General features: G+C 38.7%; 1 protein-coding gene across 1 annotated transcript in view; it reads right to left on the reverse strand.

Annotated features, from left to right (window-relative positions):
• Positions 1–12,653, reverse strand: part of LOC101353515 (EF-hand calcium-binding domain-containing protein 5) — an 85,285-nt gene that overhangs the window by 34,077 nt on the left and 38,555 nt on the right. The window contains exon 4 of the mRNA XM_023739611.1: positions 6,707–7,280. Within this exon, the coding sequence (XP_023595379.1) occupies positions 6,707–7,280 (574 nt within the window). The remainder of the gene's footprint in view (positions 1–6,706; positions 7,281–12,653) is intronic.

The following is a 12,653-nucleotide window of genomic DNA, read 5'->3' on the forward strand; positions in this document are numbered from 1 at the left end:
TGTACTACTGTTTCATGAGAAACTATTTGTTCTGTAAGCCTTCACCTGAAGTACAATTAAAAAATAAAAGATGTGTGTGGAAAGTGGGGAGAGTGTATATAGACAACAGCTTTGATAAATTTGGCTGTGATTCAGGTATATTTCCCCAACTAGACTACTGTATAGTTCTTCATGACCAAAATCAAACCTTTTATTTTCCCCTTTAAGGTTTTGCTCAACATTGAACACTCAGTAGTTACACAATAAATACTGATTGACTGAGTGAAGACTCTTCAGTAATTTCAAGTTATTTATTCATTGATCTGAAAAACATTTATTTAGCCCCAACTCATGTCAAGTGCTGTGTTCAGTGTTGGCAATATAGGTGCAAATAAAATAGTCCCTAACCTCAAAGAGATTATCAGGAAGTAAATGAACAGTTATATTACAGTGTGCTGAGGGCTGACATGAGCCTACAGGTGCTTCAGGAATATAGAAAAAAAGTGCCTAATCCAACCAGAAGGTATCCCAGAGGAGGTGGCACTTGAGCCAATTCTTGAAGAGCAAGGAGAAATTAGTAAGCTATAGAAGGAAGGAGATGGAACCCTGGTGGCACAGTGGTTAAGAGCTACAGTGTGCTACGGCTGCTAACAAAAAGGTCGGCAGTTCAAATCCACCAGCTGCTCCTTGGAAACCCTATGGAACAGTTCTACTCTGTCCTATAGGGTCGCTATAAGTCAAAATTGACTCAATGGCAATGGGTTTTGGATTTAGAAGGAAGGAGAAGGATGTTCTAGACAGAGAAAGCTGGCACTCTGAATTCCAGGAGAGAACATTTGGCTGGTAGTTTTGACTAGTGGATACATAGGAGATAATAAAATTGATGCTCAGAAAGAATGCAGCTTATCTGGCCTGGGTGGACTAAGTCAGGGCTTAGTGGTCTGAGTTCATGAGTTCATTACTTCATTGTCACTACATGCTGGGTACTTCTGATCTAGTGCCTCCAAGCTTTGAAGCTGGCCTTGATGGTGAGGATTTCCTATTTCTAAATGAGATGATTGAGTTCCAGTTAAGTCACCTTCCTGGAGAAGTAAGAGCAGGGTAGAGGACACCAAAGTAAGGATATTTCCCACTGGAGGACTGGGAAGCATCTGTTTTGATAATGTAGGACTGAGCTAGGACAGAAGAGGTTAAAATCAACTAAAAGGCCAGAGCCTCTTCTATGAACAAACAAACTGTATCTTCTTTTGAGGATAACAGTTACTAAAAACCAAAAAAACTAAACCCGTTGCTGTCAAGTCAATTCTCACTCACAGGACAGAGCAGAACTGTACATAGGGTTTCCTAGGAGCGGCTGGTAGATTTGAACTGCTGACCTTTTGGTTAGCAGCTGTAACTCTTTACCACTGCGCCACCAGCTCTCCAAAATCTGATAAACTATCAGTTATTAGATAGTTTAAAATGAATCAATAGAATCATTTGGCAAATCCTCGGAATTTATGGACATCTTTGATAGTCTTAGGTGTTTCTACTCCAGGATCACCACACCTTGCCAGGCATTATGCCAGATATTCAGCCCTAGTTTGAAAGAACTTAACTGAGGAATTCTACCTAAGTCCCTTAAACATTAGGAATGTCGTATGCTGTGGAAGCAGGGATAGACATTCATTCAACATCAAGTTGGCAGGTAGAATATTAGGATAACATCCAGGAAAACCATGATTCCTCAGTCCGTAAGTACTTGGATTTCTAAGTACTGTACTTAATAATGAAATATACACACAAACAACAGAGTGCGGCTTAGAGATGGATATGAAACTAGTCAGTGTATATAAATTATTATTATGCTTCAGATTGAACAAAAGTAGAACCTGTTTGGATAAAGTCTCATCATATATCATTAGGTACAATAGTCATTCTAATGCTATAAAAAAGCATTTCTCTTATCTACTTACTCACTTTTAGCATAAGCTGTTTTACTGGATTTATAAAATCTAGTATTCAATACAGACTGACAAGATTATTCATATTAATAATATCTCAGGAGGAGCACCTGTGGGATTTCGTAGCATAATGTAAGCACAAGGACTTGGCTCAGTAAAGGGGTGGCAGCTGGTGTGAAGTACAAGCAGACAGACATCTGTTTAGGAAGTCACTGTCTCTTGGCAATTAAGGGAAACCATATCAAGGATGAAACAGTCCCTCACTCTTGCCTAAGTCCTGGTGCTGCATCTTGTAAGGATTATGTGAGACACTTGGAGGTTTTTTTGAAATATAGAGAGTAAATACTTTGAAGTAAATATTAGAACCCTTCACAGGTACCACATTCCAATAGAAAGATACACAATGAATTTTTGTCACATAGTCTGCATAAGTTCCTTGAACACTGTACATAAATTGATCTGTACAGAATTATTATACATAAAGACCCATGTCTTTCTACCTTTTAAATTTTTCTTGGCTTGTGTATCCTTAAGGCTTAAGCATTTATACTGACTTATTTTTCTCCTTCATATGTCTGTGGCAGAGAAAGTAATTATTTGGAATATTTCTTTGTGATTCTTTCTCTTCATGGATTAAATATATTAGTTCATAAAGCTAATAAAGAAGAGTCACAGGAGAAATGACCAAAAGATATTTCAAGGTGGAGTATGGACCCCATAAGCAACAGACAAAACAAGCAATAGATGTAAAGATCAAGGATCATTATGAAGCCAGAACTATATGCATCACTATTACTGGCACACGGGAAAAGATCCAAGTTTTTGGGTTAGGCCTCTTGGATCTACTTCCTGGTTCATTTGAACTCTCATTCTAGGATCTTGGCTATCAGGACTGGTGGAGAAAAGAGAGGAAATTTACAGTATAGTAAGACCTGCTTCTCTGGAATAGTCTGAAATTCTAATATCAGTAAACTTTCTCTGTAATTCTATTTTAAAAAATAAATATTTTTCATTAAATCAATTCACAAAATGTAGTAATGGCCCATCAAATACGTGTTTCCAAGCACAGAAGGAATGAGAGTCAGAGGGAAAAGATACTAAACAAAAAGCTGCTGGAAGAAAAGCAAAATGATAAATTTAACCAACTTCACAACTTCAAAATTGGATGTAAGAATCAAAGCCCACTTCGTTTTTTAGGTATCTTTCAGGAACCCTGATGAAAAGCAGTAAAAGTATATTGTACATGTAAAATGTACAAACAGCAGCGACATTTTGTTTTTCAGATAACTGGCTACCACTATAAAAATTGTTCCAAATAAGTAAGGAGTGTGGTTATTATCTATTGTTCTTAGATATCCAACAGAAGTGGATTCCTTTTTTTTTTTTTTCCCAGACCTAGACAGCTGAAAATTTTCAGGTTAATTTTGGCAAATGAACATTTCAACAAGATAATGTCAAGATAAAATCTTAACAAACCAAACAAAAATTGTCTTTTTTTCTTGAATATAAATAAGGAAACTTCCCTTTCTTAAAGTGAATACAGGTAGTTCCCGATTTACGAAGTACCTGAGTTACAAGGAACCGCGCTTAAGACCATATTTTTTTTTGGACATCTAATCATTAGTAACACGTACTGCATACAATGTTAAAATATATCTGTAAGTTTATTCATAATGTTTCCAACTCCCAAAGACAAAGATTGGATTTATGAAGATACTGATAATAAAAGGCAATAATGATGAAAACTTGAAAAAAAAAAAAAGAGGTATTCGACTTAACGTCAGAACTGACTTAACAACAGAGTTGCCGGAACGGAACTCCACCATAAATCGGGGACTACCCGTAGACTTCTCCAAGGCTCTCTAATGAATTGAGGACAACCCAATGATATAGTTCAGAGAATTTAAAAGCAGAACTATTTTTTGCTAAGATAGCTGGTTATCCAAGCTTTTCGTCAAAAGGCATTGGGAGCAGAGCATGCTGTTGTAAAGCATCCCTAGGATTTCTGAATATTCTACAAATTGCCTGACACAATCATCTGTTAACATATAAAGCCAAAAAACCCATTGCCATCAAGTCAATTCTGACTCATAGCGACCTATAGGGTTTCCAAGGCTGTAAATCTCTACGAAAGCAGACTGCCACATCTTTCTCACGTGGAGCCGCTGGCAGTTTGGAAACGCCAACCTTTCGGTTAGCAGTCCATTGCTTTAACCACTGCACCACCAGGGCTCTTGGATTTTTGCCAGAGGGAGATGAAACCCTAATCCTGACAATCCAGACTAAACAAACAAAAAAGCATCTTTGATTCCTTTAACTCCTTCATGGACTTCTTACAGCAATGTTGCTTGATAATAGAACTCTTCTCAAACCTCAAATGACCCTCAAACATCCAGTTCAAGAAATGTCTTGTGTCATTCATTGGTTGGCAACGGAACCCAGACCAAAGCCCTAGCATGCCCATTACTATTTCTTATTAATGATATTAATAAATGCCTAGAGTTTAACGATTGTGAGGATGGCGCAGGACCGGCAGTATTCATTCTGTTGTACATAGGGTCACTATGAGTCAGAACCAACATGACGGCACCTAACAACAGTTTAATGTACTAATTGAGGTTTACGTATCCCAACTGGAGGAAGGGTTTGTCAATATATCAATTAACAGCCTTGAAACCAGTTCCCAAATTTTAAGTATTATTTATGGAAACAGACCTAAACACAAATCTAATTTATTGCTTTGCAAGAACAGATGGTGAGAGGATATGTTCTTGAAGCAATTTATTAAATTTAATGACTCAGCTCCCTGCATGCTGTTGGCACATTCCACCAGTACTAAAAGTCCATTAAATTTGGTTTCTCTAAATGATTCATCTTGAAACTTTAGTGTACATAAGAAACTCCCCTGGAACTCATTATAAATGTATTCCTAGAGGTTCTGATTCAGAAGATCTGAGGAAGAACTTAGAAATCTGACCTTTTAACCAAGCACCCAAGGTAATTTTGATGTCATTCGTTGGCAACCACACTCTAAAGATAAAAATTCATACCTTATAAGCACTTGGCTGCTAACCAAAAGGTTGGCTTTTAGAACCCACTCCGTGGCTCCGTGGGAGAAAGACCTGGTGATCTGCTCCCGTAAAGATTTTTTAAAAACCCCGTTGCCATCAAGTTGGTTCTGACTCATAGTAACCTTATAAGACGGAGTAGAACTGCCTCATAGCGTTTCCAAGGAGCGGCTGATGGATTGGAACTGCTGACCTTTTGGTTAGGAGCCGAACTCTTAACCACTGCACCACCAGAGCTCCCCTGTAAAGATTACAGCCTAGAAAACTCTATGAGAGAATTCTACTCTTTCACACTGGGTTGCTATGAGTCAGAATCAACTCGATGGCACCTAGCAATAACATATGTTACACTAAGATAAATGCCAAATGGATCATTATTTTAAAAGAAAATTAAAACTATAAAAATTCCAGAAGAAAACATGGGAGAATTCTTTTAAAATCTTAGAGTATAACAATGATTCAAAATCCAGAAGCCATAAAATAAAAGTTAATAAATCTGACTACATGGAAATAAAAAATGTTCTGCATGACAAAATATAAATAAATGGCAGGCGATAAACAGGGGAAAAATATTTGTAACTCATATCACATGCTTTTGTGTAAAAGGAGGAAAATTAAGAATCCATATTTGCATTTGTTTATGCATGCATCCAGAAACTCTTGACGGATCCATAGAAAACTAATAACAGGTAGTTGTCTATGGGAGAGGCTGAGTACCGGCTAGATGGTGGATAAGAATGTGTGATGGTTAAGATTGTGTGTCAACTTGGCTGGGCCATGATTCTCAGTGGTTTGGCAGTTATGATGTAGTCTGGCAGCTATGTAATGATGTAATCACCTCCATAATGAGATCTGATATAATGTAATCACTTCCATAATGAGATCTGCTCTGAGCAGCCAATCAGTTGAAAGGGAGTTCCCTTGCGGTTGTGGCCTGCATCCAATATATGTGGACTTTCTGGCAAAGCTTGCTGGCTTTTGCTCGTTCTGGATCCTGCATCTGGCTCGTCATCTGACCTCCAGTACTTGGGATTTCAGCTAGCAGCTTACTTGCTGATCTTGGGATTTGTCAACCTCCACAGCCTGTGAGCCAGCGGCCTGCCATCCTACTTGCCAATCTTGGGTTCGTCAGCCCCTGTAGCTATGTGAGTCAGGAGAAGCCTCCAGCCTGACCCACGGACTTGGGACTTCCAGCCTCTACAACTGTGTGAGCCATTTCCTTGATATAAATCTCTCTCTATATATGTACACATATATCTATAGATTATATATATATGTATACGTATATACATGCTTCACTGGTTTTGCTTCTCTAGAGAATCCAACCTAAGACATTATGGGAGGGTAACTTCTCACTGTATAAATTTTATGTATTTTAGCTTTTGAACCAGGTGAATATATTGCCTATCTGAAAAATTAAATAAAAAAAGCCCCTGCTCTCATATAGCTTACTTTCCAGTGCAGAGAGACAGACAATAAATAAATAAATATATACTTGGGGCACTAGTGAGGGAATAAAATCCATGAATACAAGGAACTTATTTAATATACTTCATTAGTCATGAAAATTGAGGCACATAGCAGTAGCTCAATAAATACATTTTGAGTAATATGAAATCAGTTCTTTTAAGTTCTGTTTGTGTGATTGCATTATTGTTTTCCAGGCTTTTCAAAGTAAGGAGATAAATTATCAGTTGAAAATATGACAGATTGTACCTGTTGCAGATTGTATCGGGAACATGGACCTTCAGATCTTCTGTGACTTCTCTCATCACCCTCTGGTAACCAGACATTTCACACTTGGCATAATTAGGATTGTTTCTCATTAAGTATTCCCCCAGAAAATTAACTGGATCAAACTTGGTTGGAGTATCAGCTTCTTCAGAAAGCTTCTTCTTTTCTACTTGCATTAACATTTTTTCCACTCCAGGAACTAACGTGGGAAGAAGCTTGTCAAGCAAATATGCTCGAGTGCTCAGTGTCGTGTTTTCAGTATTAAACCACTCTTTGGCCAAATTATCCTTACGGAGTTTTTTTGCAGCCTTTTTTTCTAGCTCCTTCTTCAGATTATCTTTATCTATTATTTTCTGCTGCATTTCCTGGGCTCTTGCCTCCACTCTTTCAAAAAGATTTTTCTTCCATGGTTGTTCTAGCTTTGCTTTCTGTGCAGTTTTATCCATACTGACAGTCACTTTTGCAGATTTTCTAATAACAACTGTCTCTGCGACTGCAGTCTCTGAGTCCTTTTTTGAAAGTGCTGAAGGTTTTGGCTGCCACTCCAGGTTTAATTCTGGGGGAAAAAAAAGAAAAAGTGAAATATAAGAAAATTAGAGGTAAAATTTAATCTCTTAATTTCAGAATATTATTAGAAAAAAAGTTTTTTAATATCCATTTATATGGTGTACAGGAATGCCTTTAGCTGAAAGTAACAGAAAATCAGACAACAGTTACTTAACCTTAAGGATTTATTGTTGACTTAATCAGAAGTCATTCTGCAGCTCAGTGATTTCATTTAAATACCTGTTTCTATTGCTCTTTATTCATTTTTTTGTGTTTGTACCTCATGATCACCAAGATGGCTGCTGTAGCTCACAGGAAAAAAGGATTAAGGACAAAGGAGTTTTCTCCTCTTGAAGCTCTGTTTTATTATCCAAGAGGAGAAGACTCCAGAAATCCCCACTCCAACACTTTGCTTTACATTTCATTGACCCCTAGAACAATTACTGGTAAAGGGAAATGGGATTACTATGACTAGTTTTGACCAATCATATTTATTCCCTGATGCCAGAGTTTGGACCTAATTTCCCTGATATCAAGTGATCTCCATCTGCTACAAAACTGAGATTCAGTTGGCAGGTGAAAGGTAGGGAAATGTCTGCTGAGCAGGCAGTGAAGAGTCTGCCACACAGGTATACTTAAACCTATTTCTTCTCTCTCTCATGTTTCCAGCCTCTTTCTTTTTTGGCTTTAACAAACAGAAATTTATTTTCTCACAGTTTAGGAGGCTAGAAGTCCAAATTCAGGGTGCCAGCTCCAGAGGAAGTCTTTCTCTCTCTTTGTTTGTGGGGGAAGGTCCTTGTCATCAATCTTCCCCTGGTCTAGGAGTTTCTCAGCACAGGGACCTCGAGTCCAAAGGATGTGCTGTTCTTTTGGCTCTTATTTCTTGGTGGCATGAGGTCCCCCGTCTCTCTGCTCACTTCTCTCTTTTATATCTCAAAAGAAATTGACTTAAAACAAAACCTAATCTTATAGACTGAGTCCTGCCTCATTAATATAACTGCCTCTAATCCTGCCTCATTAACATCATAGAGGTAAGATTTACAAAACTTGGAAAATCACATCAGATGACAAAGTGGTGGACAATCACACAACACTGGAAATCATGGCCTAGCCAAGTTGACACATAGTTTGGGGGGACACAATTCAATCTATGACACACCCATACTGCCAAGTAGAGAAGAAGTTTGCTCACAGACTTGTTTGTTCAATCATAGAAGTAGGTATAATAATAGTCAAAGAACCATCCATGGCACCAAAGTATTCCATGTTCTGCATTAAAATAATTGAAGTGTGCTTTCCTAGTTGGGTCAACGCTTTCATGTTTTCATTTTAAAAATGCAGGGTGGAGATATTAGATCAAGACAGTAAACTGGAAAGGTGTTTTTCTTTTTTTTTTAAAATATATCCATAAGAGTGCTGGATATGAAGATGGGGACATTCATCAGGCAGAAATTTTTAGGAATCTCTGAAAAATGGAAGGTAGATGAGATTACATTCATTTTTTAAAAAACTATAAAATGAAAAATGCACAGGAGAAAACCACTGTGAATTTGGGAGCAGCTATGAGGCACCCCAAGGTTAAAGGACATAGATATAGGTAGCAGGAAATGATCGAGCTTTTCCTGTACCTTCATCCCCAACTGAGATAAACATCAGACCAACCCATTGCCATCGACTCAATTCCGACTCATAGCGACCCTACAGGACAGAGTAGAACTGCCCCGCAGAGTTTCCAAGGAACGCCTGGTAGATTCAAACTGCTGACCTTTTGGTTAGCAGCCATAGCACTTAACCACTACGCCACCAGGGTTTCCAAAACATCAGACAGCAGAGGCATTAAGCTTTACACCTACTATGAGTATAGGTGTTTGGCTAGACAGGCAGGATAATGTTTACGCACACAAAAGAATTACCGACTCCACTGTCTGTACATCTTGCCCCTTCTCCAGAGTCACCGGTAGCAGGCTACAGAAAACAGAAACTGCATCCACAGAAAAGCAAACAGGGATTCTCAAATGCAAATGTAAGCATACATATAAGAATCACTAACTATTTAGGGAAAACCATCTTTATGACTAAATTCAACAAATGAAATAACTAGTAGCACCCGAGGAAATAGAGTTAATAGAATAAAAGTAATGAGTCTCTAAAAGAATTGTAATTAATATCTTCAGAGCAGAGAAATTAAAAGAAAAAACAAGCATGTTATTAAAAAAAAAAAAAAACAGAGTTCCTTGGCAAACACTGATTCTAGGACTAAAACCAAACCAATCTAAACTCTTTGCTGTGGAGTCAATTCCGACCCATAGCAACCCTATACGACTAGGGCGAGAAATACACAGAATGAGCCTGGAGCAACTTGTAGTGCCAGAAAGTGAGGAAATACTCAAAACACACACACAATAAATTGGGATACATCAGAGGGACACAGGAGCCAATTAAAAGAGCTCCTAATAGCCAAAGATGGAACGATCTGATTAACAAAATGAATAAAGTAGTATTGGATTAAAACCCAAGTATAAGGCACAGTGGTTAAGAGTTTGGCTGCTAACCAAAGGTTGACAGTTTGAATCCACCAGCTGCTCCTTGGAAACCCTATAGGGCAGTTCTACTCTGTCCTATAGGGTTGCTATGAGTCGGAATCGACTCGACAGCAACAGGTTTGGTTTTTTCTTTTTTGATAAAAAATAAACATATATGAGTCCATACTGATATAAATAGACATTGAAGAAACAAATAAATGGGAATAATAGACTAATCTCCCATGTAGAAGTATTCCAGATAACTCTCCTCTCCTTAAGTGTGGGTTGTGCATAGTGACTTCCTCCCAAAGAATATAATATAGAAATATAGTAAATTTACAGTGAAGAAACCTGACAAATACTACCTTAGCCAGATGATCAAGATTAATAACAGTAATAAGTCATGTTAATAGTATGTAGCCTTGACATGATGTGATGAGAATGGCACTTTACCTCTGTGGTCATCTTCCCAAAAACCCCTAACTCCAGCCTAATCTGATAACAACATCAGACAAATCCCAACTGAAGAACATTCTACAAAAATACCTGCTAGTACTCTTCAAAACTGTCATGATCATCAAAAACAAGGACATCTGAGAAACTATTAGAGCCAAGAGAAGCCTAAGGAGTTGTGACAAAGCAATGTAATGTGGTATCCTGTATGGTTCCCACCCAACTGTCAGTTTGCCATACTGTGGTGGCTTGCATGTTGCTGTGATGCTGGAAGCTATGCCACCAGTATTTCAAATACCATCAGGGTCAACCATGATGGACAGGTTTCAGAGGAGCTTCCAGACCAAGACAGACTAGAAAGAAGGACCCGGTAGTCTACTTCTGAAAAAATTAGCCAGTGAAAACCTTATAAATTGCAGCAGAACATTGCGTGATACAGTGCTTGAAAATGAGCCCCTCAGGTTGGAAGGCGCTCAAAAGATGACTGGGGAAGAGCTGCTTCCTCAAAGTGGAGTCGACCTTAATGACGTGGATGGAGGCAAGCTTTTTGGACCTGCATTTGCTGATGTGGCATAACTCAAAATGAGAAGAAACAGCTACAAACATCCCATTAATAATCAGAACGTGGAATGTACGAAGTATGAATCCAGGAAAATTGGAAGTCATCACAAATGAAATGGAATGCATAAAGATCAATATCCTAGGCATCAGTGAGCTGAAATGGCCTGGTATTAGCCATTGTGAATCAGATAATCACATGGTCTACTATGCCAGGAATGAGAAATTGAAGAGCAATGGCATCGCATTCATTGTCAAAAGGAGCATTTCAAGATCTATTATCTAGTTTGATAAGCCTACAAGGAAGACCAGTTAGTATGACTATTATTCAAATTTACGCACCAACAACTAATGCCAAAGATAAAGAAATTGAAGATTCTTACCAACCTCTGCAGTCTAAAACTGATCAAACACGTAATCCAGATACATTGATAATTACTGGTGATTGGAATGCAAAAGTTGGAAACAACGAAGAAGGATTGGTAGTTGGAAAATATGGCCTTGGTGATAGAAAAGACACTGGAGATCCCGTGACAGAATTTTGTGAGACCAATGACTTATTCAGTGCAAATAACTTTTTTATTTTATTTTTGTTTATTGTTGTTTAGATGAAGTTTACATTTCAAGTTAGTCTCCCATACAAAAATTTATACATACATTGCTATGTGACCCTAATTGCTCTCCCTGTACTGTCACAGCACACTCCTCCTTTCCACCCCTGATTCCCCATGTCCATTCAACCAGCTCCTAACCCTCTCTGCCTTCCCATCTCACCTCCAGACAGAAGCTGCTCATTTAGTCTCTTGTAGCTACTTGAGCCAAGAGGCACACTCTTCATGAGTAACACTTTATGTCCCACAGTCCAATCCAATCGCTGTCTGAAGAGTGGACCTCGGAAATTGTTTTAGTTCTAGGCTGATAGAGAATCCAGGGGCCATGCTTTCCAGGGTACCTCCACTCTCAGTCAGACCATTAAGTCTGGTCTTCTTTCTAGAATTTGAGTTCTGCACCCCAGCTTTCTCCTGCTCCATCAGGGACTCTCTGTTGTGTTCCCTGTGAGGGCGGTCATTGGTGGTAGCCAGGCACCATCTAGTTCTTCTGGTCTCAGGCTGATGAAGTCTCCAGTTTATGTAGCCCTTTCTGTCTCTTGGGCTAAAACTTTCCTGTGTCCTTGGTGTTCTTCATTCTCCTTTACTCCAGATAGCTGGGACCAATTAATGCATCTTAGATGGCTGCTTGCAAGCTTTTAAGACCCCAGACACCATTCATCAAAGTAGAATGCAGAACATTTTCTTAATAAACTTTGTTATGTCAATTGACCTAGATGTCCCCTGAAAACATGGTCCCCAGACCCCTACCCCTGCCACCCTCTCCCTCAAAGTGTTTGATTGTATTCAGGAAACTTCTTGGCTTTGGTTTAGCCCAGTTGTGCTGACTTCCCCTGTAGTGTGTGTTGTCCTTCCCTTCACCTAAGATAGTTCTTGTCTACTATCTAGTTAGTAAATAACCCTCACTTTCCCTATCCACCCTCATAACCATCAAAGAATGTTTTCTTCTGTGTTTAAACCTTTTCTTGAGTTCTTATAACAGCATTCTTATACAATATTCGTCCTTCTGTGACTGACTAAATTCACCCAGCATAATGCCCTCCAGATTCCTCCGTGTTATAAGATGTTTCACGGCTTCGTCAAAGTTCTTTATTGTTGCACAGTTTCCATTGTGTGGATATACCATAATTTGTTCATCCATTCGTCTGTTGATGGGCACCTAGGTTGTTTCCATCTTTTTGCTATTGTGAACAGTGCTGCAATGAACATGGGTGTGCATATATCTATTCGTGCAATGGCTCT

The sequence above is a fragment of the Trichechus manatus genome, unplaced genomic scaffold (genome assembly GCF_000243295.1).
Source record: "Trichechus manatus latirostris isolate Lorelei unplaced genomic scaffold, TriManLat1.0 scaffold00138, whole genome shotgun sequence".
NCBI classification, from domain to species: Eukaryota; Metazoa; Chordata; class Mammalia; order Sirenia; family Trichechidae; genus Trichechus; species Trichechus manatus.